The sequence below is a fragment of the Rattus norvegicus genome, chromosome 11 (genome assembly GCF_036323735.1).
Source record: "Rattus norvegicus strain BN/NHsdMcwi chromosome 11, GRCr8, whole genome shotgun sequence".
NCBI classification, from domain to species: domain Eukaryota; kingdom Metazoa; phylum Chordata; class Mammalia; order Rodentia; family Muridae; genus Rattus; species Rattus norvegicus.
In genome coordinates this window covers 96,257,786-96,284,310 of record NC_086029.1, presented here as the reverse complement: position 1 = coordinate 96,284,310, position 26,525 = coordinate 96,257,786, and the positions used below count along the sequence as shown (strand labels likewise).

At 55.9% G+C, this 26,525-nt stretch overlaps 2 protein-coding genes and 1 long non-coding RNA gene across 13 annotated transcripts; 1 reads left to right on the top strand and 2 right to left on the bottom strand.

Annotated features, from left to right (window-relative positions):
• Positions 1 to 896: 896 nt before the first annotated feature.
• Positions 897 to 7,354, bottom strand: LOC102555338 (uncharacterized). Of its 3 annotated transcripts, XR_595174.4 has the most exons (5): positions 7,215 to 7,354; positions 4,958 to 5,033; positions 2,165 to 2,636; positions 1,341 to 1,467; positions 897 to 1,026 (listed from the first exon to the last, which is right to left on the bottom strand). It is a non-coding gene; the product is annotated as an uncharacterized LOC102555338 (long non-coding RNA). The 3 variants fall into 3 exon arrangements; XR_005491496.2 differs by having other exon boundaries at positions 2,165 to 5,033; XR_005491497.2 differs by lacking the exon at positions 2,165 to 2,636.
• Positions 7,355 to 7,814: 460 nt separating this feature from the next.
• On the top strand, positions 7,815 to 10,696 carry Ccdc188 (coiled-coil domain containing 188). 6 transcript variants are annotated; one of them, XM_039088984.2, is made up of 9 exons: positions 7,815 to 8,468; positions 8,607 to 8,714; positions 8,802 to 8,909; positions 8,987 to 9,043; positions 9,129 to 9,188; positions 9,291 to 9,355; positions 9,486 to 9,537; positions 9,811 to 9,860; positions 9,943 to 10,319. In XM_039088984.2, the coding sequence occupies exons 1-9, from the start codon at positions 7,944 to 7,946 to the stop codon at positions 10,127 to 10,129; spliced, it is 1,212 nt and encodes a 403-aa protein (XP_038944912.1). In that variant the 5' UTR covers positions 7,815 to 7,943; the 3' UTR covers positions 10,130 to 10,319. The 6 variants fall into 6 exon arrangements, 4 of the variants coding, with proteins under 4 accessions (XP_038944912.1, XP_063126950.1, XP_063126952.1 ...); XR_010056210.1 differs by lacking the exon at positions 9,811 to 9,860 and having other exon boundaries at positions 9,291 to 9,383; positions 9,943 to 9,957; XR_010056209.1 differs by lacking the exon at positions 9,943 to 10,319 and having other exon boundaries at positions 9,291 to 9,383; positions 9,811 to 9,854.
• A 26-nt stretch (positions 10,697 to 10,722) lies between these two features.
• Zdhhc8 (zinc finger DHHC-type palmitoyltransferase 8) lies at positions 10,723 to 24,928 on the bottom strand. Of its 4 annotated transcripts, none has more exons than XM_006248610.5 (11): positions 24,633 to 24,928; positions 18,527 to 18,648; positions 18,204 to 18,361; positions 17,941 to 18,113; positions 17,650 to 17,752; positions 17,231 to 17,322; positions 16,930 to 17,065; positions 16,522 to 16,642; positions 16,335 to 16,444; positions 14,244 to 15,241; positions 10,723 to 11,696 (listed from the first exon to the last, which is right to left on the bottom strand). In XM_006248610.5, the coding sequence occupies exons 1-11, from the start codon at positions 24,734 to 24,736 to the stop codon at positions 11,486 to 11,488; spliced, it is 2,328 nt and encodes a 775-aa protein (XP_006248672.1). In that variant the 5' UTR covers positions 24,737 to 24,928; the 3' UTR covers positions 10,723 to 11,485. The 4 variants fall into 4 exon arrangements, with proteins under 4 accessions (XP_006248672.1, XP_038944196.1, XP_038944197.1 ...); NM_001039021.3 differs by lacking the exon at positions 10,723 to 11,696 and adding an exon at positions 12,253 to 13,393 and having other exon boundaries at positions 24,633 to 24,862; XM_039088268.2 differs by lacking the exon at positions 17,231 to 17,322 and having other exon boundaries at positions 17,650 to 17,757.
• Between the last annotated feature and the right edge of the window lie 1,597 nt (positions 24,929 to 26,525).

Here is a 26,525-nt window from a genome sequence, read left to right as displayed (position 1 = left end):
GTGGACTGGGTGAGGTGCTCCCACTCAGAGAGGGCCGGTGGACTGGGTGGGGTGCTCCCACTCAGAGAGGGCAGGTGGACTGAGTGGGGTGCTCCCACTCAGAGAGGACAGGTGGACTGGGTGGGGTGCTCCCTCTCAGAGAGGACAGGTGGACTGGGTGAGGTGCTCCCTCTCAGAGAGGACAGGTGGACTGGGTGAGGTGCTCCCACTCAGAGAGGACAGGTGGACTGGGTGAGGTGCTCCCACTCAGAGAGGACAGGTGGACTGGGTGAGGTGCTCCCACTCAGAGAGGACAGGTGGACTGGGTGGGGTGCTCCCTCTCAGAGAGGACAGGTGGACTGGGTGAGGTGCTCCCACTCAGAGAGGACAGGTGGACTGGGTGGGGTGCTCCCTCTCAGAGAGGACAGGTGGACTGGGTGAGGTGCTCCCACTCAGAGAGGGCCGGTGGACTGGGTGAGGTGCTCCCACTCAGAGAGGGCCGGTGGACTGGGTGGAGTGCTCCCTCTCAGAGAGGGCCGGTGGACTGGGTGAGGTGCTCCCACTCAGAGAGGGCCGGTGGACTGGGTGAGGTGCTCCCACTCAGAGAGGGCCGGTGGACTGGGTGGGGTGCTCCCTCTCAGAGAGGACAGGTGGACTGGGTGAGGTGCTCCCACTCAGAGAGGACAGGTGGACTGGGTGGGGTGCTCCCACTCAGAGAGGACAGGTGGACTGGGTGGAGTGCTCCCTCTCAGAGAGGGCCGGTGGACTGAGTGGAGGTGAGGAAGTGGGTGCTTAGCGGATGGAAGAAAAGTCTGTGGGATTGCTGAGACGGCCCGCAGCAGTGGTGGGTACTGGGCTGGCACATACACTCACATGACTCTTGCTGGCTGAGGGAAGAGAGGCTACAGGCTCCAGACTCAGGGATACATTTCATCCACTTGCCAGCCTTGCTCAACAGAACCAGCTTTAAACAGGGACGCATAAAGAGAAGCCCCCCAGAGGCAAGAGAGGAGGCGAGGGCCACAGCACGGACAGACGATTTGCTATCTAGACGGGAGGAAAGGTGGCTTAGAGAACAGTCTCCCATCTTGGCCATCGAGACAGACCCTCAAAGGCTAGATGCACCAGGAGCGTGGGACTCTAGCCAGGAAAGCTGTGCTTCCTTATATAGTGGGCGCCTGGGGCGGGGCGGGGGGTGGGGGTGGGGTTAGGTAGCGCCCTCTGGTGGAAAAGGTGGGAAGTGCAACAGGGAGCTACCATTCAGGCAGCACTCTGAGGGGCTGGGTGTGCCTCCTCTCCATCACCCTCTCTTTACTCAGGTCTTCCTGATTTTGACAAGGCTCTGTCACCCAAAGGCTCACCTGGAGGCTCTGAAGGAGTCTCATGGTCAGACGACAGCATGCAGCCTGTCAACTTCCTGTCACTGGCACCATGTTGGGATGAGGAGCCAAGACAGCACCACATCATAGGGCACACATATACTAGAGTCTGTGGATGACAGGGACAGTCTACTTAGAGATAAAGGTGGTCTTACCTTACACTTCCACTCCATCCCAGAAGGGCTACACTTTTGGTGTTGCCCTGTGGATTGGGGCAGAGCCTCACCCAGAGCCTGAGGACATCAGCCAAGGCCTGGTCACCTGGGCTGAGAGGGTCAAGGCTGAAAGTCCTAATAAAGGACAGGAAAATGGTAGGCTGGGCTCTGGGCTCTACACTAAATCTCCTCCACAAAGGCCTGTCCCAGCCCACATGTAAACGTGTATATGCCTTGAGGCCTTGCAAGACACAGCTTTGAGCTCTATGGGCTCTCTCCAGGTCCAGCCTCTAGGTTCTCTACCAGACCAAAGGCAGAGTCCCAGCACTGGGTGCCTGTCACCTGGCAGGTCATCCCCACCCTCCTAGAGGAGAACAGCTTGGAGCCCCTGGGCTACTCTCAGCCAATGTGTCCAGGATCTGGCTGGGACCACCCTGACCTGCCCTGATCACATAGCTGTGGGGCTCCCTATCCTAGCTGTGATACCCTGTGACAGACGGAAGTCAATCCAGTGCTGCTCACGGGACACATGGAATACCACTGCACAGTGCTGGGGACGTCTGGGATAATTTGCTTCAAACTCTGCCTTCCTCCCAGAGCTTTAATCTCTGCAATTGTGAATTCCCAGAAGACCACAAGAACCCAGCCCACCTTGTGCAGGGGTCTTTGCGGGGGGTCAGACATGAAGACAGGATCTCACTGTGCTAAGCAGTAGGGAAAGGCGCATCCTCAAACCTCGTGATCGCATGGCTACTCCTCGTGGAAACCACAGATCCAAGTCGGGGTGGATGCTTTGTGCCTGCTCTGTCCCTTCCTTGGCACAAGTTTCAGCCTGGTGGACTCTGCAATTTCTTCCTAGCCTGTCTGCTCTGGATGCTGGATCCCAAGCATCTGTGCCTGGTGCAGGGTTGAGGCGCCATCTGGTGGCAAGTCTAAGAACTGCAGCCTACTCCTGCTCTGCCTGCCATTAGCATCGGACCAGAGGTCAGTCAGCTTTTGGCAGCTTAAAGTGAGCCCTCATTTCTCACAGTCCCACTTTAACCTGAGGGTCTTTGTGTCATCGGGATACAGAAATAGGCCTTTGGAGTTTATAGCCTGGAACTTTCTTGGCACCACTGTCTGGCTGGAAGTAACAAGAGAAGAGATCTGACTCCTAAGAAAGGAGAGGGGGCTTCGGTTTGGGCAGAGGTGCTCACACCCAGCAACCTCTTGGAGCACAGGAGCATGGTGCTCCCAGTGTAAGGCCTCAGAGCCTCCAGCATCCTGGAATGATGGTTATCCACTGGGACTGTGTCTTCCACCAGGGATGTCTTGAGCACTCATATTACCTTTCTGATTATTAAAGTTAAAAATGTGAGCAGTGGCTTCCGGAGAGTGACCACAGAAGAGAGGGGCAAACAGCCTGTCATAACATACATTCTGGGAACACAGAGGCCATGTCTAGTACTGGGCACCCCATGGGCGTACCTTCCCTCCTGGAGCTTTAACCTCCGGAACTGGGGATTCCCAGAAGACCTCAGGCACCTAGTGCTTTCTTTGGGGCTAAGACATGGAGACAGGATCTCACTGTGTGTCCCAGGTTGACCTCAAACTCATGGGGTTTTGCAGGCATTCCTGGAGCAGCCTTGGAGGAGCCTGTATTAGCCTTCCACAATCCTGACGTGCACAAGCATGAAGCTAGCAGTGTGGTCCCACTGCCCAGTCCTCAGTTTGCTCTGCACCCCCACTCTCTGAAGACTGGGGAAGGGCCACGAAGGCCACACAGTTTTCAGCAGCACATGTCTGCTTTGCCAGGACAGAGGCCTAGCAGCCCCTACCTTGTGGCCCTGGGGTGACTTGGTCACACAGACCACTTCATCCCTCAGCTGCCTCTCTGGCTATGAGCCTAAGGACACCTGGAAGGTCCCAGGCCATGACTCAGAGCCAAGTGTCACCTTCCTTGCTACCAGAGCAAAGGAGAGTTCATGCCCAGGCCACACCCAAGGTCTGGGGAAGGAGATGAAAGGACTGGCAGAGACCCATGTGACAGAGTAATCCAAGGCTGCTCCAGGAATGCCTGCAAAACCCCAGGCACATTCATCCAGGGGCCATAGGATCCTCTAGTCCTGTGCAGAGTGCTTTAGGGCTGCAAGTGGAGAGAACAGACTGGGTGGGTAAGGTCCAGAAGCCCAAGTTAAAAACACAGAAATGGGTGTGGCTGACTCTATGACTCTGAGCTCTACTCAGGCCCTGAAATAAGGATGTGTCAGTGAGTTTCAAGGCCACAGTGAGTAGAGGCTAATCTGCTCATATGGCCCCTGACTTCATCTCAGGCCAGCTGTAGGCAAGACGCTCTAGACAGCATAGCCCATTCTCCCCTCTTGTCTCCTCAGCATCCCCTAAGCACCAGCAAGGGGGGTGGTGGTGAGTGTGTCTGGTTAGCTAACCCCTTACCACCACTCCAAGCTCAAGGCCATCTGGGTGTCATGGCAACATGGGCAGGAAGCGGCTGCCATGGCAACTGGTGTCCAGGGAAATATGCTGCCTAGCAACAGGGGCTAGGGCCACTCTAGCTCCTCACAGCACACTCTAGTGTCCCACACTCTCTGTGTGTCTGTGAGTCTGCATCATTTCAGGGCCCCACCCAGTGCAGACTCAGCCCTTCTGCATGAAGCTGGGGCTTCACACGGACCCTCACCCTGACCCAACACCCTCCCTGATTTGTAGGACATTTAACACTAGCAACAGCTCCTGCTCAAGGCAGAGCCGGCTACGCTGCGGACCCAGGGCTCTCCTCTCCTACTAGACTCCCTCACCTCTCAGGACACTGTGGAGCTCAAGACCATACAAGGACCATGGAGAAAGGGGAGGCGTCTTCGGGGCTGTCTGAGAGAAACCAGCCTTCCAGATAGGGCACCACCCAAGCAAAGGTAAGGTGACCAGAGAACATCGGGTTCCGGGGTAAGATGGGCACCTGAGGTCTCAGAACATATGAGCACCTGAACACCCTCAGTCCTCCCATGGCTGCTCAGCAAGTGTGGCCCAACCTGAGGACCCTAGCCTACAGCCTTTGTGCGGCACTGACAGGACAACATCCTGAGTGTCTACTGGGCTCTTACCAAGCCTGCAGACTCAGAATATAGGATGAAGACACCACTACCACCAATGTCAGCTACTCCTTCATACCAGTCACCTCATAGCAAATGCCATCCAAGGGCACTCCTGGGCTCTGAGATGATCATACCCTGGTAACCATGAAACCCCAGAGAGGAGCAAACAGGCAGAGGGCTTAGGAGACCCTCCAGGGACCTGAGTAGGCAGCTTCTGAGAGTTTAGGACACGCTGAGGCAATGTCAGGCCCTTCCTATTGTGTGATTGCAAGCCTCTGTCTGTACTGTGAGTGTATAGACACATCCCATCCTGGAAAAACGTAGAACTCCAGCTTGTGTGCCAGCTGGGCCCCACCTGAGCTCTCACTGTAGCGCACACCAGCTCTTCTGCCACAGGTTTCAGTGTCCCCTGATGGGTATCTATTCCAGGTCTGCAAGACAACAGGAGAGGGGCTATCAATCATAAGGGCCTTAAACAAACTGAAAGTTGGACACGGCTAACTCAGGGATACAGCCGCCTGGGAAGCAGGGACTGACTGGGCAAGCTTGTACTCCAGTACTGATCATGGCAGCTGTCACCAGAACTTGGCCCACTCCCTAGGTCTCATCAGATATCAGAGTGGGAGCAGAGATGAGTGGCAAGAGGCCTCCTTCCTAGACCTCGACCATCTCTACCGTTTAACAGAAAAAATACCTGTTGGGGTTGGGGATTTAGCTCAGTGGTAGAGGGCTTGCCTAGCAAGCGCAAGGCCTTGGGTTCGGTCCCCAGCTCCGAAAAAAAAAGAAAAAAGAAAAAAGAAAAAAGAAAAAAAAATACCTGTTAGCTTTCTGAACTCCTTCACAGAGGTAGAAAAAAGCAGGTTTTGTTAGAAGAGTGTCTTCTGGGGACTCTCAAGACCAAGAATAAAGGTAAACAGAATCAAAGAACCATAAGGGAGGAGAGAAAACATCAGCAGCAAAGGGTCTTATTCTCCCCCAAACCAATGCATCCGGAAAAGAGAACAGGGGACCCTGAGAAAGAAGAGGCATCAAGGGACTCACAGTGACCCTCAGTGGTTAAAACTGTGACCAGTGAGATTCAAAGTTGTCAAACATTATGTGTTACATAACCCTTTGGTCAATTATAGGCAGTATGCGGTTCCTTAAGTATGCACAACAGGACGGAGGGAGTGGGAGGGGAAGCTGTGATCAAGATTGCTCAGACAGACAGACACACAGAATATTTAATGGCAAGGACTGGAAGTATAAATCAGTGGTAGATGCCTGCTTGTCATGTGCAAAGCCCTGGGTGTCATCCCCGTCACCGCTAAGAAAATGTTGGTAATTAGAAACTCACATCAACTAATTATGCTGTTGGCATCGTGACAGAACATATCCCTCATGTTTGTACTAGGAATGGCAAGACCACACCACTGCATGGTCAACGGGAGACGGCGCAGAACGTGCAAGGTACAGAGCCCAGTACTGCAGAATGACAATAAATGCCTGCATTGACGGCTAACACGTTTACGATAGGACACTTTGTTACTTTAGTGTGCTCTTTGTGTCTGTGTTTTTAAAAGGCTTTACTGTAAAAGGCAGCAGAGAGAAGCTGTGGTAGTTCTCTGCCATCTTGTGCTTTGTACCTCTCAGGGACACACAGTCTTCCTCAGTCTTACACTGCTCCACTCAGCAACCAAGGGGCAAGCGGGTTCTTCACACCCAGGTTCCATGTGGCCCTGCTGTGTAGGATATGACACCATCCAGGCTTACACATGTGTGCTTTCGAATGCCAAATCACCTACTGGCAAATTCTTCAGAATGCACCCTGTCACTGAATGGCACAAGGCTGTGTATAAAGTGAGAGAGAAGGGCTAAGACAGCTTGGTCAGCAGCAAAACACTTGCCAGAGAAGCCTGAGGACCTGAGTCTGATCCCTGGAAGCTCTGTAAAAAGCCAGGAGGGGTGATGGCTCACAGTCCCAGTCCCAGTTCCAGTGCACATTTATCCAGGGCTGACTGGCCAGCTATCCTGCTTTAATCAGAATGCCCCAGGTCCCAGTGAGAGACTTTGTCTCAAACTCATCTGACAGTCTCTTCCAGCTCAATGGACACAAGGCATGCATGCGGTAAACATGAAAGCAGGCAAAACACACATACACATAAAATAGAAATAAATTACATGCCCACAGAATAAATGATTTGTTTTAAAGGAAGAGAGAGAGTTGGGACTTAAAGGAATTCACATACAAATATCCAAGCCACAGAGAAGTGACCCAGCATCTACCTGGGAGTTTCAAACAAGCGGGGAAAGCAGAAGAGATTTCATCAGTGAAATATTGTACCCCAAATTGGGACGTCAATGGGGGTGCAGAGATGGCTTAGCATTGAAAGCAGTTGCTGCCCTTGCAGATGAGCAGAGTCCAGGAGTTCCCAGGACCCACAGCAGGGGGCTCACAACCACCTATAACTGCAGCTTCACGGGATCCAGTGCTGACTTCACACACCTACACACACACACACACACACACACACACACACACACACACACACGGCGGGGGGGAGTAAAAATACATTAACTATTAAAATAGAGAACAACACAGCCAGGCAGAAGCTCAGAGAAGAGATGTTTACCTTGTATGCAAAAGACCCTAGATGGCACTGCGTATAAATAAAGCGTGTAACTTGGCCCGAGAATCCAGAACTGTAAGCAGCAGGACATGTGCTCTGGGGTCCGAGAGGGAGCTCAAGCTCACTGGAGTGGCAGCAGAGAACATCCTCAGACTGATATGCTAGACCAAGTCCCAGTTAGATGCCTCTAGCCTCATGTGTCCTGTCCCGACTCTTGGATACGAGCTTGGCTCAGAAGCAGGTCGTTGGCAACTTGACTGGTCTTGAGCGTAATCTAAGGGCTGGAGCCTCAGGGATCTTGGCTGGCCACTTTTACTCTGCTAGATCCTGACAGGGACACATAGCACAGGGGCTTGAACCTGGAGTGGGGGATAGCTGCCATTCTTGCCACATGCGATTTCTCCCAGGGCCCACTCAGCTTTTTCCAGAGCCAGCCTTCTGAGAATGAATGGGCACCATGAACATTCCTCCACATGGAGAGAGAAAAAGACAGTGGCAGGGCTTCAGGGCCAGTGAGAACTGGGCAGAGGCAGGACTCTCCTCCCACTCTCCTCCCTTCTGCCCCAGTCCTAACCCCAGCCCATTGTGACCTCCCTGTCTGTACCCAGGCCTTTGTGACTGTCACCTAGGTAGACTTGTGAGCCAGAGTGACATCCAAAGTGCCTTCAAAGAGAGTGGCAGGTTAGCCAGGCCAGAGCCTGGACCTGGGGTCAGGACGGGTCACAGGGACCGATGGAGGGGCCAGAACCCCTGGGACCCTGTGGACACTCTCACACCCAGCATCCCCCAGCCCCAGTTTCAAACAACCATGGAGGATGCCTGAATCAGCCCTGTCAGGGATTTGTAAGGTGGCCCTGTCTGGTCCCCCTTCAGTCCACTCAGTCATTAGAGTCTTCCAGACCTTTCCCAGCTCCAGGGACAGGGAGCGGGGGACCCAGAATGAGAGGAGAAGCCCCTGGGATGTTTCTGTCAAGTGAAGGAGAGATTCCACGACAGAGAGCTCGAGAGCCAGCAGGCGCCAGACAAGAAGAGGTTGAGGTAGAGTGGGACTGGCCCCTACATCCAGGGCATGAGCAGGGGCCACCCAGGCAGACAGCACCCCCCACCTCAGGACCCAGGCCCTGCCCATGCCCAACCCTGCCTCCCAGAGGAAGGGCCACGGCTTCATCCAGACAAGCTCCCACACAGCTTCAGGGCGGGACACTAGAGTCTGCACAGCAATCCTTTCTGCAGCTGGAGCAGGAGAACCACAGTCTGGTGAGTGCATCCCATAGGCCAATGGGCACCAGCTGCTCCTTTGAGTTCCTGCCCTAGCCCATCTGCTTCAGCTTCCTGCCAGAGAAGCAACCAGAACAGGTGACACCCCCCCCCCCGTCTTTCTGGCCCCTCCCCCAGAAAAGGCAGAACCAGGACCTTCGGGAGCAGCTGGGGGCCCTCCTGGGGCCAGGGCAGCAGTTCCTGCCTCTATGTTCTGAGCACTCAAGCTGTACAGCGCTGGCCTGGGTAAGCGGGAACACGCGGTCCCGGACCCATGCAGCGGCACCTCCAGCGGTCCACAGCCTTGGGCCTGACCCAGGGGCTCTCCCACAGTCCCCCGAGTCAGCCAGGACACGGCTCCTGGAAGACAGGGCACCTGTGCAGCTGTTAAGGCAGCAGGAGCTCTGCCCAGGGAAAGAGTCTTTTGTGCGGCAGTCCCAGGTGGGCCCTGGGGAGAGGGGTTTGGCCTGGGGAGCAGAGAGCAGGTTCCTGCGCCCACACTCCTCCTTCCCACCCAGAGTGAGCTGCAACAGATCCGATTGTCCTTTGAGAGGAAGAAGATGGCCATTACTGAGGTGCCCGTTTGGCCTGTGGTGGGAGGGAGCCCCTACTCTATCCTGCTCCTTGGACGTGATGCAGGCCCCAATTCCCTGCCCCCAGGTGTGGGACGGTGTGGCCGAGGTACACATGGCTCTGAACAACCAGGCCACCGGGCTCCTGGTAGGTCGTCAAAGGGCCATGGTAGCGATGGTGGCCATGAGAGCCAGTGGGTATGGCACAGTGATGGGCCAGAGGACTGGCTTCACGTCCTCTGCCTCCTAGAACCTCAAGAAGGACATCCGAGGTGTACTAGAACAGATGGAGGACATTCAGCTGGAGATTCTGGGGTGATGCGGGGACCCCGGGCTGAGCCAGGTTGGGATGGGGTGGACCCTTCTCTGATCTTCAGTCCCACAAAAGGGGCAGTGCCAGGCTGGGGGCAAGGGCTGCATGGTCCTGACCGTGTGCTTCCCCTAGGGAGAGGGCCCAGTGCCGCACTCAGGCCAGGAAGCAGCAGCAAATGATGGAGGTAAGTCCTCACCCGTCTGCTGATTCCAGAGTCCCCAACCGGGGTAGTGCTAGGGAGGTTCTGAGGAACGGACTCCAGGGACCAGGTCTCAGAGCTAGAGCCCAGTGGTTGCAACAGATGATTATCCCTGGGAAGGGGAGGGAAACAGGCACAGCTGGGTTGGCCCTACAATGGAGTCTGTTTAGCGTGGGTACCTCAGGGCTAGGGACCCGCCCTCCCCCAGGGTCCCCAAGGTGCTGAGGACAGGCTCTGACCCAGCCCCCTCCCTGACAGAAAGGCAGGCCACAGCTGGGATGTTCGGAGGGCCTAAAGGGCCACCTCTGGTAGGTCACTTCGGGGCAGAGCCCAGTTCCCCAGGATCATCCCCATGGGCTTTCCCTACCCCTTAATTGCCACTGCCTGCAGGCTGCTGGCCTTGAGGCTGCTGCTGGGTGCTCTGCTGGCCTGCACAGCGGCCTACGTGTACGTGGTGGACCCCACACCCTTCGAGGGGCTGGTGCCACCCCTGCTGAGCCGAGCCAACGTCTGGAAGCTCAGGGCCTTACTGGGTCCCTTCTTACGCCTGGAGGTGGACGACTTCCTGCCTTTCTAGAACAGAAGCCCAGTGGCCCCAGCAAGGAGGCCAGGTGGCTGGTGCTACCCCAGGGGCTCAGGGGCCTTACTGGTCCTTGCCTACAGCACTGTGGCACATGGCCCCTACCAGAAGCTGCAGAGAAGGGTGGAGGAAGGGCTAGTCCTGAGGGCTGGGCCTGCAGCTGGATATACAGTCATGACACACTTTGCATGTAAGCTTGTTTCCATGGAAACCGGGACTTTGTGGGCCAAAGGTTTGGGAACTTTGTGAAGCACCCTGGCAGTAGGGGTTTGCTTGGTGGTGCCCCTGCCTCAGATCCCAGTGCTGGCTCCTATGTTCTCCCAAGTGTATTCCTCCACAAAGGCCTCCTGGAGTTTGAGGACATGGCAGGTGGTCTTCCCTAGTTACAGCTGGGGAGTTAGGAGGTCCTCATTGCTCTCCTGGACCAGACTCACCCAGGGACCACGGAAATCAGAGCCCTGAATCTGCTGACCCATTGCTACCTTGTCAACTCTGCAGGGGCTCTCGACTCCTCAACTCAGTCCCTGTCTAACTCAGCCTCCTGTATTGTCCAAGGCTAAAATCAGGGGACCTACCTTGCAGGGCAGCGCTGTGGGTGTGAACACAAAAAAAAAAAATTTATTAGGGAAGTTGAAGGAGGGAAATCCTGTAGAACAGAAAACAGTTTGTGGATCTGCCCCAGATGGGAGAGACAGAACTGTCGCCCAGACGTGGGCCCCAGGACATGGCTCCTGTGTAAAAAAAGGAGTTGGCGGGGGGCGGGTTCTGTTCTGACTCCTCCCGGAGGCATCCAGGCCCCCAGGCTAGGGTATTCCCGGAGGTATCACCCTTGGATGCAGAGAGACAACCCGTTGGGGACAGAGCAGGCAAGAGGCAGAGAAGGGTGGACCAGGTTCAGTGCACCAGGCTGGCTGGCAGCTCCAGGACATTAAGGCATCTGTTCAGGGGTCTGGGGTGGAGTGAAGGAGTGCAGTAACCTGCGGTGACCTGAGACCCCCACCCCAGCCCAATCCACAGAGGCCTGGGCTCCCTAGAGGAAGTGGCTTAAAGTGCTTGGAAGGGGTAAGGAGGTTGGGGTGAAGGTCATGCTGGTTCCCAGTATCTCTGAGGCCACCCCCACTGGGGCACTGGACCCCTGCAGCAGGTGGGGGGACTTCCTGAGGTCACCTGGAGCCAGGGTCCTGGGCCCTGACAGACTCATCAGTCAAGATGTGGCTGGTTGACAGGGTATGGGGCAGGGATCCCCAGGCTACCGATGTATCATCCAGCCAGACTCCAAAGTTCTACAGTAGCCTGGTCTTCTGGGTCCCCAGAAGATTGTCCATGGCCCTAGAGCCACCTACTAGTGTCCTGTTAGGGACCTGAGAGGCTGGGGAAAAGGCTGGATGCAGCAGAATGTAGCCGACAGATGGTCCCACGGGGGGCTGCCCCAGCAGCCACGCTCCAGGGGGCCCGCAGCGGCGGGTGATCCTCAGGATGGCCAAGGTGGCACAGGTGTAGGCCAGGAGTCCCCCTAGGCGGACCACGCCACCCCCATCCACGGCTACAGCTGCCAATGCGCCCCCTGTTGGCCGATATCCATGAGAGAGAAGCAGAAAGGTGGAAGTCAGCAGGGGGTACATCTAAGGGCCCCCCCTACCCAGGCTCTGGACACCTCCCCTCCCTGAAACTCTGAACCTAGCCTAGCCTTCTCCAGCTCTGCTCTGAGCACTAGCTCAGAAAAATGTGGCTTTCTGAACTAATTCCTCCCTTGGCATACAGCAGGGAAGAGGGCATTCTCAAGTACAGTAGTTTCTGTGGGGTTCTCAGCCAGGCGTTGCCCTCATGTGCAGCCTCCATTGATTGTACCTGCCCTATGATGCCCTTTGGTGCCTCAGAGTCCCAGGAGGCAGCTGAGGTCCTAGCCTTTCACCAAACACCCTGTTGTCCAGCATGACAGCCAGGGAGTAAGAGACCTTTGCAACTCACCAGCAGAAGGCCCATTACCAACTAGGCCTGACTTGGCACGTCAGCAGAAATGTCCAAGAGGAATGTGCTACCCTGTACCAGTTGGCCAACCCTTTTCCTGAGACCCTTCCCTGCACCCACAGTCATAGCCTTGCCCAAGGAAAGGATCAAAATGATTTTTCCTTTTTTTTAATAAAATTATAGATATATAGATGTAAATATAAAAACATAAAACAGACACAATGCAAGCAGACGCTGCCATGTGCTTACTCAGGTCCCTGACGCCAGGGGAAGAACTGACCCCTCCCTGATGTGCTTTCCAGCTGCGCTGGCCAAGCCAGTGCTGGGAACTCGGTATGCTTTGGGGTGAGGACTCTCCAGCTTGGCAGGGAAGGCCTGAGGGGGGGGGGGCTCTAGGCCCCGCTGGTCCCTGGGGCAGCATCTGGCCCCCTTTCTGCTCTGGCCTACCCCACCCCCCATCACCTCCCACAAGAGCATAAAGCAGAAGTTAAGGCTTTGATGAAAGAGCAGTGGCAGCCAAGCACTAACATCAGACATGGGACGGTAGCACAGCATACAGACATAGGGACATGAACCCACCAGCCAGGCAAGACAGGAACAGAGGGAGCTGGGACCTGCTACAGCTGGATTATCTGTCCATCTGTTCATCCATCCATCCCAACCCAGAGCAGGCCAGGGTTACGCCCCCTGCAAAGCATAGGCCTTGCCAAGCAACAAGCGACCAGCTTTGTCAGTGAAAGGCCATGAATTAGGAGCAGCTGGAGAACAGGGCTGAGCAACCCATCCAGACAGGAGTGGGCAGGCCCACGGGACTGTTGGGGACTGGCCTTAGGGGATGAGGGCAAGAGGGTGCAGGGCTGAGCTTGGCTGATGACAGGCAGTCCAGGTCCCCATCACAGCTCACAGCCTTGGATCCGTCTGCCCTGTGAGTACTAGATAAGTAGATGAACAGGCTGAGGCCGGAGCACAAGCTTGTGGAGGCAAGGCTTTCTTTCCTGTTGACGTGTCCACAGCAGGCTTGGGTAGCCTCCTCCCTGGGGCAGAGAACTTGATAGGGTTGGGGAGCTGCTGTGGGGGTCCTGGTCCCCGTGGAATCACAGCAGATGAGTAGTGGTCAGTTCTCACACCGAGATTTCGTACGTAGTCCCACCCACGCCGGACACCTTCTTAACCAGCGTGTGCCGGGCAGGGCTGGCGTTGGGCCCCATGGGGCTGGCAGCAGGCCCCAGCCGGGCCATGCCCGGGGACTGACCGTTAAGCTTACTTGGGGGGGTCTTCAGCTGAGGGTGATCCCTGCATCAAAACAAGCACATACACACACATGCACACACAGTGAACACAGGACGGTGGGCGATAGGACACGTGTAGATGTGGACTGGAGCCCTGTGTCCTGGACCCTGCAGTCCTTGTCCTTAGGATTATGCTGTCACAGGATAGACATTTCCAGAACTGTCACCCTTGTGGGTACACTGATCTCTCCCAGTTGGATCAGCCAAAGAGCAGCTAGCCTGAGTTGCAGGCTCTACCTGTCCACTGGGATTGAAGTTGGGAAATCCAGTAGTGGACACGTAGCTCTTTCACTAGTTTCTCAGGAAAATGAGGGGTACCACTCCTATTTCCCGGCCTGGCCAGAACTACTGTTCCCCAGAGAGATGCCCTATGGAACCTTGTAGCCACACAGCCTAAACAGAATTTCCTCCCAGGCCTCACCTGAGACCAAAACAATGATGCTAGTGCCAGGTACCTGGGTCCCACCAGCCCTTCCCTACTTTAGGAATGGGAGCTCCCTGCTAATCTGGGGCTACATGCTCAGTCCATATGAGTTGTGGTGAGGAATATCCCCCAGTCTCAGCATGCTGAGCATGTATCAAGACCAGGGGGGGAGACAGCATGCCTGGGAAGGTAGGAGTCCATACACCCGAGTGAAACCCTCTAGGAGGGCTCTGAGCAAAGTCTGTCTTCCCACATGCATACTGGACCCAGACCTTCCCAAACGGGTAACTAGGGGCCTTGAAGGCAAGGTAAGGCTCAGCTACCTTGTACTGTCCCTACAGAAAACCTATGGGTCTCCAGGATGAGCTGGGAGAACCGGGTCATGAGAGGTCCTGCACGGGGAAACCCATCTATACTTCTGGGCACCCACCTCTGCATAGCCAGTGAGGGCTGCCGGTCCGGAAGGTCCGTGTGGATGAAGGCGACAGCCTTGGAGCCCGAGTAGGAGGGCGATCGGGGGGTGCCTGGTGGGGAAGGCAGGCCCTGACGGGCAGGTGACCTGTGTGAACCACTGCCAGGCCGGGGTCCTGGGGCATTGTTGTTGGCCTGGTCAGCCTGCAGGGAAGAGGAGGATGTCCGAGGTGCCCGACTCATGGAGCTGGACAGTGAGGACAATGATGTCTGCAGGGCAGGATTTCGGGCACCACCAAAGCCAGGCCCGGCCACGAGGTCATCCCTGGAGCCATAGCGCAGCACAGAGCCGCGGGGACCTTCTGTTAACACACTGGCCTGTTGCAGGCTGTAGGAGCTGGGTGTGTCATAGACACCAGAGTCGCCAAAGAGTGAGTCAGTCTGGGACCGCAGCAGCCGTTCACGCTCTTCTCTGTCCTTGCGCTCCTGGATAGAGGCCATGATGGTCCGAGACAGGTTGTCATAGCGCACAGGAGAGGGCTCCCTAGGCCGGGGACCCAGCACAGGGCTGAAGCTGCGGGGTGGGGGCCGTGGAGGATCTGATGGCCCAGGGTGCAGGTAGGGTGAATGGTAGCCGGCCATACCAACAGAGGGGTGTGTGGGGCATGCGTGGCCACTGGGTGAGCCAGGGTTAAGTAGGCTGTCGTATGACAGGCTGCCATTTCGGTTGGGCAGTGCGTGAGGAGCAAAGAGACCACGGTGGGGTGTAGGGGGCCCACCTTCAGAGCGCAGTGGCTGTAAGGTCATGTGGTCCCCACCCCGCCGACTGGCAGCCTTGAGACTCAGGGAGCGTAAGGCACCTGAGAAGGCATCAGTGGCACTGAGGGGTGGGGAGGGAGGGTAGGTAGGATGCAGACCACCAGGCCCATGGTCTGGGAGATCCAGGCTGGGCTCTGATACAAAGTCTAGACTGTGGGTGCTGTCATCGGCCAGAGTGAGGGAGTCAGGGCCTGGGACCTGTGGAGGACAGGGCATTCTCACTACTGTACACACCACACCTCTTACCTGACCCTAGAGCACCAAGAACAGGAGACTGCCATCCCTGCTCCTCATACACCCGACCCCTCCCGTGCCTACTATGGATGGAAGTTGGGACAGAAGAGTTGGCACTGTGATGCCAGAATTGACCCCCAAAGGGAAGCTGGTGTGGGACCTGCTTCTACCCCACCATCACTAAAAGGCTGCACAGACCCTCCCTAAGGCCACCAACAGTGAGGCTTTGTAGTAGAAAGCCAGAGTAGGCTTCTCCAGACACAAGGTCTATGGTCTTGGGCCTCTCCAACCCAAAGCAGCCACAGTCACAGCACAGGTAGAGGGTCCTCTTTAGTCTCTGTGACTAGACCCAAGCCACGGGCCCCTCGAATTCCCACGCCTCTAAGAATAACTTGCCCTGGTGCACTCAAGCAGCCTTGTGAAATCCTTCGTGGGGTAAAGTCAGTCACAGGAAGGTGGTGGCACAGGGTGTTCAAAGCCCATCCTAGTCTACACAGCTCCCCTGCTGGGCAGCAGGGCTATACCACATTGCCACCAGGACGGGCCCTTGTCCGCAGGTGCCCAGGCTCACTCTCACCCAATGGCCTAGACGGGAAGGAGGCCCCCAGGACAGAGCTGGTCTAGAGGTGTGGAACTAGTCTCTCAGGCAATCTCTAGGGGGTGGCAGCTTTGGGAACACTCAGGGTTCTGGATCATTCCACAGGCTGCTCCATGTTGCTCACTGTTCCACAGTGAAAGACAAAGAAGTACTTAACTCATGAAAATAAATGTGCTTTCTCCAACAAACCTCCAATTCTTCTGAGGGTTCCCGTGGGCCTTACAGAATGACTAATGGTGGAATTCCAGACATCCTAGCCACTAGAGGGGGAAGCTGCCCTCCTGGTCTGTGGGGCAGTGCCAGTACAGACGCAGAGATGCCAGGCCAAGGTGGTCTCACCTGCTCCCCTCTAAGGGACCCCAGCTCAGCATGCTCATAGGATTGCGTCCTGCCAGGAGCACAAAAATGGGACAGGACACCAGGGGGCAGATCCTTCCCAGAGGCAGAGCCTGGACTTACCTGCTCACTAGGTCCACAAAAGGGTGTCTTGGGAGCAGTGGAGAAGGCTGGCCGGAACTTATACATGGCAGGTGTTGGGGGGCTGGTCCTCTGTACTGACAGGGCACTCTCTGAGAAGAGGGACCACAGTCATGGAGTGACATGAAAGCCAGCCCATGTCCCTTTCCTCAGCTGCCCTCCACCTCACCAGCACTGCCAGGTCTTGGGGTCTTCAGATCTCTTCCAAAGGTGCCAGCCTCCATCTTGGGGGGCAGTGGAGGTCCCAGGTCCAGAGGTTTCTCATCCAGCTGGTCTAGACTGCCCTTAGACTAAGGAAGAGGGGGCAGTGGTAGGCGAAGTCTTGAAAAAGGGTTTCTGTGTGTAGCCCTGGCTGTCCTAGAACTCACTTTGTAGACAGGCTGGCCTTGAACTCTCAGATCCACTTGCCTCTGCCTCCCACGTGCTGGGATTAGACGTGTGCCACTAACGCCCATCTTCCTGTGGCTTTGGACACATGCATAAAGCTTGCCTCGTCCCTCTACCTCTTCTTCCTGTCCCCACCCCTACACCCCACAGTCCACTCATACAACCTTACTGTTCCAGTCCAGACCCCCACCTTGCTGCGGCCAGCTTTCAGCCCATTGTCGCTGAGTTTGACCTTGAGGGGCACAGCTCGTTCCAGGAGCTCAGGCCTCAGGAAGGGTGGCTTTAGGCTCACTGAGAGTGGCATCCTGGGAGCTTCCACCACATACCTGTGCCAGGGGAGAGAGGTCAGCGGCCAGACAGACAGGCCAGAACAAACGAGGGCAGGGCCGGCCCCACCTAGCCAGAGCAGAAGGAACCAGGCTGAGGGTCCGAGGCTGCCCACCCCGCACCCAGAACAGGCCTCTTGTTCCCGTGCCCAGGCCGGGCCTCACCGGGGCGCCAGGGGACTGCATAACACGTGCTCCACGTTCCCATAGCAGCCTCGGGTGAAGGGATTCACACCCCCGCGGAACTTCCCAGTCACCTGTGGACATGGGTCCCCTCAGCCAGCCTGACCACCCAGGACAGGCAGGGAGACAGGCAAAGGTAGGTGGGTCCTTAGAAGTGGTCTTCATGGGAGACAGTGTGGGCAAAGTGGACCCAACAGTGCCCTACACCCAGGTTATCCGTGCCTGCCCTTGCGGGAAGCTATAGCACTCCCAGGCCTTGAGCTGGTGGCTGCAGTGTTCATGGGTTGCAAGTGTTGCAGCGGGATGGGCAGCCATGGCCCCACACCCTGAGTCCCTCCTCCCACAGCTGCCTGAGCAACATCACGTGAGGGCTCCTGAGGCCCAGCCCACAGGGTTTGCACCTGCTCATTGGTGGTGCGTCCCCGGGTGACCAGTACCACGTGGAAGCCAGTGAGGCCGATGACAGGAATGAAGAAAAGGCCAGCCACACACATGACAGCCATGCTGGCCTGTTAAGGCCAACAGTTGAGGCAAGAACACGACGACCCCCCCTCCCCCCCTGCAGTGACAGGTCTCTCGACCCCCTCTCGTCTAAGCACGGCAACTCTTCCGGAAGACTCGTGTACCCGCCGACCCCCCAGGAGCCGACCCCCCAGGATGTGCTCCCGAGGGCCACGTGGAGACAAGGATACGTGATGGTGGTGTGGGCCGCCCCCAGCCCCTCCGAGTGGTTGAGCACGTAGAGCAGGCCGAAGGCCACCACCCCCACCATGTGTGCGCTGAGTGACAGCAGGAACAGGAAGAAGTAACGGTAGTTACGGCGTCCGATGCAGTTGTTCACCCAGGGGCAGTGGTGGTCAAAGTCCTGGCAGGGGCAGTGCTGTCAGAACGCGCGGAAGGCGGCAGTAGGGCCTGGGCACGGGGGAGAGGAGGGGAAGGGCGGGGGGGCGGTCACCTCCACACAGTTGTCGCAGACGCTGCAGTGTGAGCAGCGCGGCGGACGGTAGAAGTGGCATGTTGCACACCACTTCATGCGGACCTGGATGCCCCGCACATCCACGTTCTTGTACAGTGGGGCCCGGAAGTCATCCTCCTTGTCCTCGTCCTCGTCCGCTGAACATCAGGAGCCCAGGAGGGTGACAAGAGTACAGGAAGGTGAGCTTCCTAGCAGGAAAAGACCTGTCTAATCCCTGCCCAGCCCACCCACCAAGAACCCCAAATCAGCCACTTACGCTCCAGGGACAAGGATCGGGTGAGCTGCCACATACAGGGCCCTACCTCGGGGGAAGACTCCGGGGTCCATGAAGGTAGCCATACTGAAGTTGGCCAGGACAAAGAGGAAGAGGATGCCATTGTAGACAGGAATAGCTGGAGAGACAGCTCTTGTCAACCACGGGCACCTGCAATGGACAATGGAACAGAGAGCCGGGGATATGAAGGAGACAGCCACGTGTATGCGTCTAGGTCCATCAGACCTCCACCAGGCAGGCACACAAGGCAGATCTTAGCCCTTGCTACTCCCTGGCTGTGTCCATCATGCCCGGTGTGAGCTCCCTGCACTAGTTCCAACCCTGGCAACCTTAGAGCCATGTCTGGAACACAATTCACAGCTGAGGAAATCACTAGAGAGGCCTATCAGCCTAGGGCACAGGATTGGGGTGGCCACAGAGCTAAGCCAACCTTCCTGCAACTTGCCCAGGCTACCATACCCAGACAGGAGAACTCAGAGGCCAGTGGGCTACCAGCAGCTTGACTCAGGCCATGCCAGAGCTGTGCTGACACGTAGCTGAGAGTCACAACCCCGCTTCAGCCATCTTCCTTTCTGTTCCTGGAGGGCACAGCTCTAGTCTGGGGAGACCCTATTCCTAACTAGGTGACAGCATAGGAGACCTGAAACACTGGGAAAGCACACACTTCTGCCCTTCCGGTCTCTCACCATCCCACAGCACTTGGAGCCAAGGCTTCCCTTCCAACTCCATTTTCCAGGAAGCCTTCATTCGTGTACTTCATAGTAAGGGCTTTACACATCTGCCTCAGCCCTCACAGGTCCTCACCAGAATCACCTCCACAGAGACATGCCGGGTCTTGAACCCCTAGTCCTGACCCTGTAATGGCTACCAAAATCCACTCACTATGTTCAAGAAGCTCCTCTGGCCTCAGGAAACAATGTTTCCTTCTGTATCACTGGCTGCTGAGACAGGTGGGGGGGGGCACACATAGGGGTTTAATTTCCGGCCTATGTTTGGTCCTTTGTGGAGTCAGGCTAGTGGAGTTTCCCTCATGGTTGCCCTGAGCACAAGATGGAATGATGGTGGCCGCCTGCAGGGCCTGCAGCTACCCACCACCCGAGTGCACAGTCCACACTGTGCGCCCACGCCTGCCTTGGCCAGGAGCCAGGCCCGCCGCCCCAGCAACCACCTCCATGGCAGCAGAACTATTTTTAGTGGAAAGCAAGAGGCTATTTAAAGCTCCTGCTTCCCACGGCAGCACCCTCCATGGGGCCACCAGCCATGATACCCCATCCTCTTTCCAGGGCCAGCATGGACATGACAGCATGACAACACAGGCCACAGCCATGAGGGTCGGGCAGATCACACCCAACCTGTCAGCCTGGAGCATTCACTCTACACTCTACATCTCTGACAGAAACGGCATAGTAAACATGTCCGTGACCTCCAATCCACTCTGTTCAGCAGAACTACAGTGGCACCCTACGATGAGATTCACAGCCCAGCAGTGAAGAACTCAGTAGGTAAGGGAGAGACACCTCTGAGTGAAGCAGTCAAGTCTTCTAGGGATGGGGTGCCCTCCAGCCTGACTTGGGTAGAACACACCAGCTCCCTGTGATGTCCGGTGAGAGGGGCTAGTTGCACACCAATAAAAAGTGAAAATTCAGGCCCCATGCTACAAAGTCAAAAGCATAATGTCAAACCCTAGCGCCACCTGCAGAAGTAGTATGGGGCCGCAGGGATGCTGTAAAGGGGAGACATGTGGAGGGAGCCAAGCATGGGAAGACCAGGCTTGGCTAGACAGGTTCAGTCCTTACAAGACCTTATCCTACATGAAGTGCCATGTCTTTGGTTATCCTCGAGGAAGTGAGGACAACAGCCATCCTTCCTATAAACAAGAAGCTAAAGACCGCAGGCATAGGGGACAGGCTACCTCCTAGTTTTCACTTGGCTAGCCTTGGGGGTACACGGCCTATGAAGTAGAAAGGGCCTAGCTCCCAGGGCTGGAGTGTTCTCCCAGGCGGACAGCCAGTATTTCTGTATTGCCTCTCTAGCTCCTTAGAGGACCACATGGGCCAGACAGCTGCCCTGAGTGAGATATCTGAGGAGCAAGGGGGCAGTCCTGAGCCAGGTTTGGCTGTCTGCACTGGTGGGACACCTCAATGGTACTGAGGTGCTAGGCAGCTTCCGCATGAACAAGTACCACCTGCATAAACATGTAGCAGGGGCCAGGTGTGTGTGTGTGTGTGTATGTGTGTGTGTGTGTGTGTGTGTGTGTGTGTGTGTATGTGTGTGTCTGTGTGTGTGCGCACGCATGCGTGCCAAGCATCTATCCTCTCTAGGTGCTGCTGGGGGCCTTCTGGCCTCCCCACCAGGGTCTGAATAAGGTCCAGCTAGAGTTATAAAGCCTGTGTGCAGAGACAGGGTCATGGGGAGCTAGCACATACTGACATATGCAGAAACATGGACGCAAGCACATGTACACACAACTACTCTCCACAGCACACACAGAAAGGCAGAGAAGCACAAACAGCTCACAACCACACGAAAGCACAACCATTCCACATATGTGAATAAGGAACAGTTGCAGACACAGGCACACACAGGAAGACTTGCATGTAGACACTGGCACACACACCATACAGACATACCTGCAGAGTTGCTCATGCCCAGAGACGTGAATGTGGGCACTTTTGAAGATGACCATGTGGTACCCTCCTCCCAGGCTTTCTAACCAACATCAGCTGCCTACTACCATAGGACTCAGGCAAGCTCTCCGCCTCTGTATGCTTCCCACTGCCCCCAAGCACAGAGCAAACATGAGCACACCGAGGACCACTGAAGCCTGAAGGATGTGTGAGGACACAGAGACACGGGAGAACATTCGAAGACGTGCCAGCGTTCCCAACGGATGTTACAGACAGGGGCACTAGGTACTTGTGTGCTTAGTCCTCCACTTAGTTTCAGTGCTTGCCTGTGGAGAACATCTTCTGCTGCCTGGGCCTACCAAACACACCTGGCCAGCCCCACGCGGCCTTCAGAGGGCAGCTGGAGCGGATGGGCTCAACCCGCATCTGGCCTTCATGAGCAGGAAGGCTCTGCTTGCTACATTCCTAAAGACCCTTTCCTGGTTGGCTCAAGCCCTGCTAAGGAGAGTGAGTGTGTGTGTATGTGTGTGTGTGTGTGTGTGTGTGTGTGTGTGAGTGTTGTGTGTGTGTGTGAGTGTGTGTTGAGTATTGTGTGTAAGTGTGTGTGTTGTGTGTGTGAGTGTGGTGTGTGTGGTGTGTGTATGTGTGTATTGAGTATTGTGTATGTGTGTGTGTGAGTGGTGTGTGTGTGAGAGTGTTGTGTTTTGTGTGTGTGTGTTTTGTGTGTGAGTGTGTGTGTGAGTATGTGTGTGAGTGTGTGTGTGTTGTGTTTGTGTGTTGAGTATTGTGTGTGTATGTGTGTGGTGTGTGTGTGTGTGTGTGTGTGTGTGTGTGTGTGTGTCCACATGTGTTCCTAGCTCTGGGGCTCCGAGCACCCAAGGTCTTAAGATGCATCCTGAGCAACAGTAAGTCAGGCAGGAACACAAGCCATCACTGTGTGCCCCACCCAAGTGGACGTCTGGAGCCCAGCGTAGGCCAGCAGAGAGACACCACCCAGTAAGGGGGTGACTTCAGGGACAGAATTATCTGCCAAAGTCAAATGTCAAATGGAAAATTTTTACTCAGACATTTTACTTTAATCAAGTTCTTCATTAACACTGGCCTGTGGGGCACCCAGGGTCCACAGTAGCAGCCATTCACCCTGGACGCCCAAGGCACTTTGGAGTTCTAAGCAGCTACACCCACCTGGTCCAATCCCTAGACATTTGGACAGGAAGAGTCAGGCTCAGAAGAACAGTAATTTGTCACTAGCAGGAGAATGCATAGTTTTCAAACCTAGTCTCCCTCCCATGATGCTCCAGTCAGTCACTGCCTTCTTCCCAGGTCCCCAAAGCTGCCAGGGGCCAGAGCCAGACAGTCTACTGTCCCAGACTGGGCTTCTACCCATGCAGAGAGCTCAGGCCCACCTGAGCCAGCTTGACCACCCTGGGTGCCCGAATGATCTAACAGCTCTAGGGCTGGCCACCAGACTGCAATCCCTCCAGCAGGCATTGTCCATGTCCCTTTGAAAAGTGGATTTGAGGGGTGGCCTGCCTGGAGGAAGCCTTTGGACCCATCCCAGCACCAAACCCAGCTTGGCACTGTACCACAAAGAGAAACACACATCAGCAAAAGCCCAGGAGGGTTCCTGGGAAAGGGGCTCACTCCCATCTTACCTCCAGGGAGTTCACCCCAAATCCCACACATTGCCTACCCCCAGCCTATTCTAGAAAGAAGCCTGACTGTCTGCTGGGCCTACTACCCTCCTGGTGAGCTGGTTTGTAAAGGAGTCTCTGGACCTTCAGTCTTCCCTTTCCTGACTTATCCAGTTCTCCTTGGCATCTTGAGAAAAGCAGCTCAGACTCACAGAGGAGATATAAGGGTCACTTATACCAGGTGAAGTTCCAGAACCTGACATAGGCCCTAAAGGTAGACTGAGGGACTTCTTCCCTTTCTTGGTGTCTGAGGTATCAGTGGGCTAAGCCAGAAACAGGGTGGGAAGGAGGCACTGAGAGGATCGGGATCCTATCTTGAAAATGACACCTACTCCAGGCTGGCCACCAGACCTGCCTGGACACTGGCATGTCCCAAATCAGCACAGCTGTCCAGCAGAACAGAACCACCTGAGTGGGGCAGTCAGGTCAACCATACCCACACTTCATGGGCTCACCCAAGGGGCAGATGAGTTTGCACACCGACTGAACAGCACCCAAGTCATGCCAACCGCACAGCCAGTTCAAGACAGAGTGGCTGTCCCTTAAAGAGAATCCCAGACTTCAAGAGCACCAACACGCATGGCCCCAGAACTCTAGCTTCAAGAACAGAGAGGAAGCACTGCCCAGGAAAACAGTAGCAACCTCAGAGACCAAAGCTTGAGGCTGAGTCAAGTTCCCAGGAACCACCACAGAAGGACCCTCTGAAACTATGTAAGTCCTCTGAGGAGAGAAAAGCAGGGGGAGATGGTTTTAATCCCTCTTAAAACTTATCCCCACATTGCATGTCTTAATTTTAGAGTTATGTTAAAAGACATAGACACCCTCCCCGCCCTGAAACAAAACCCACTCCAAACCTCTGGAAGATTGAATTTTCCAAAATGTGTCCCTTCAGTCTTAGCTCCCCAAGCCCTTCCTTATCCCACAGTCCACAACATCTGAGTGACAAGAACACACAGACTCTCTCTGAGCCAGAAATAAGCCCGTCCACACAGGCCTTTTTTAAACCTGCTCTTTGCAGCCGTGGCACTCACCCAACCCCAGCCTCCAGGTAAGGACTCTCCTCCCACAACAGGCACTGAATTCAGACTCCTACAAAGCCTGCTATAGGATTCTACAAAGTGAAAAGGGCGGCTCAGGCTCACTTACATCTGGGACTGTCCCACTTGGAAACAAATGGGCATCCCTTTGGTCACCTGAGTTGTGTCAAGGCTTTGAAATTGTAGAAAGAAACGAGTGGTCAGAGATTCTCAAGACTGACCACCAGAACCCCATGACCTATGAGCCAGCCGTGTCAAGAAATTGAGGCTGGAGCTGCTGAGTGCCAGGCTGGCAAGAGTGCTCCCTCCCCACGACTGGTGGCCTAGCCTATGAGGTCTTTTTGTCCCCCAGGCCTAGAAGTGTAGGTACTGGAGCCTCAGTGTTGTGCTTAGGGAGGGCAGGCTGGAGTGGTCAGCCACGGCTGTGGGGCAGGCCACACCTACGCGAGAATCATAGAAATAAGTTGATTTTACATGCGGGCTGCGACGTGGGGGCTCACAGCTCCTACTCCCCCAACCCTTCGCCAGGAAGGTTGGTGTCTGTAAGTGACACGCGTTCCCCTCCAAGGCCCTGAGGGAATGAAGGGCTGTAACCACACCCAGGGCCTGCTAGAACGCTCAAAGGCAGGCATTCACCTGTCCAGGCACCCGGACGCAGCCCCTCGCCGCAACCTGCTGATCCGCCTAGCCCACCGCTGCCCCCGTGGGGCCCGTGCGCCCACCCGCCCCTCTCGAGTCCCTCTCTGCTACCAGCTCTGGACCCGGCGCCGACTCACGTGAATACGAAGAAGAGGGTGCTGGAGCCAACCAACAGCGCCGCGGCCGTGGCCACCGGGATGTACTTGGCGGGTTTGAGGCGCGTCCCGGGGCTGCGGGGCATCCTGGGCGCCGCGCCGCCGCATCCCTCCCCGGGCCGGGCGGGCGGGGCCGGCCGGGTCGGGCCGGGGTCGGGCGCGCGGGCTGGACGCGGCGCAGGATCCGCGGCAGCGGCAGTGGAGGAAATCCCACCCCACGGGCGGCGGCGGCGGCGCGCTGATGTCAGCGCGCCCCTTAAGGTGGACCCGGCGGCAGGGCCGCGGCGGGGGCGGGACGAGGGCGGAGCGCCGGGCGGCCAACTCCTCTTTTGCGGGGTAGCGGGACGCCGCACGCACGCGCCGGGACCATCCGGATCAGCAGGACCACGGGAAGCATATTCTTTTTTCCTCTTTCTTTCTATCTCCCTTCCTATTTATTTATTTGTTTGTTTGTTTGTTTTATGCTGCCGCAGGCCCTAACCCGGGAGCTCTCTTGGGCCTGCATGTTCCCCAAGCACAGTCTCGGGGCAGGCTGAAGGTCCCCTGGCAGTCACTGGGATGTGAGGGAGACTGCTATGATAAGGTAGGGGTATCATGGTTATCCAAACCTTACCCAATTCGCAGCCCTCCACACACTAAGAGTTAGAAGTCTCTGAGTTCCTCTGCGTCCTGCTCAGGCTGCAGGCTTGATTGAGGGCGTGTGTAAGAGACACACCTTTGGAAGGCTAGTATCCTAGTGAAAAGTGCTTGCAACCTGGCATTGGCCTTGACTAGAAAGGTGGTGCACGCTCACCGCCAGAAAAGCCCACCTGCCTGCGCCAGGACGCAGCTGCTTAAGGTGGACCAGCCCTCCAAGGATGCTGCAGGGTAGGCTTCTGCATTGGCTTCCCCTGGCATATCAGCCTTAGTGTTTTGAGTAAGAACTCCACTGCATGCTTCAGCCACTGGACAAGGCTACATCTACTTTGAAGCCTATTCAAGGGCCTGGGCAATGTGCTGCCAGTCCAGAGGCTCTTCTCCAACTTCAACCCCTCCGGATATCGAGATACTGGGGGCCTTCTTCCCTTGGCTGCTGCTATCTCCTTCTGTATAGCCAGAACCCAGAGCCCCGCAGCCACCCCACTCCTGAAAGCCACTTTCCAACAGCATAAACAGTGATGGATTTTCTCTCAGATTTCTGTTCTGTTGGTCATTCTATGCCAGAAGATGCAGCACAGGGTCACCAAGAGTTCTTCCAGCTTTGGTAAGATAAGCGGTGATGTAACCTCACAGTGGGGAGCAGAGTGGATACAAACCCCTTTCAGCTCTCAGGGAGCATCCAGCTGGCCCTCTGTATTAGGAACACAATTCAGTTAAATCACCCGACCTATAGCCTGGACTTTAATCCTGTCCTACAGCCCATAACATAGAAAGCTCTGGGGGCTGGGGATTTAGCTCAGTGGTAGAGCGCTTGCCTAGGAAGCACAAGGCCCTGGGTTCGGTCCCCAGCTCCGAAAAAAAGACCAAAAAAAGAAAAAAAAAAAAAAAAAAAAAAAAAGAAAGCTCTGAACCTCTAGGTCCCTCAGGAGGCCCCAAGACTCAGCTCCCACTGCAGAAGTCCTTTGGGCCAGAGTACTCTCATGTTGTATGTAGGGTACCGAGACAGCCACACTACTCTACTGCCACAGCCTTGTAGGAAAACAGCAAACACTGGTCATGGAAGCGACTCTAGAGAAGTCTTAGGTGGGGCAGATCTCCTTTACTAGAGTGGCCCCTGACGCGCACAGCCTAGGGGAGCGGAAGAGGGACTGAAACGGAGGTAGAAGGTAGCACTCCCCACAATGGGCTGACTTACAATGTTCCCAGCTATCCACAGTCCAAAATTATTAAATTCCA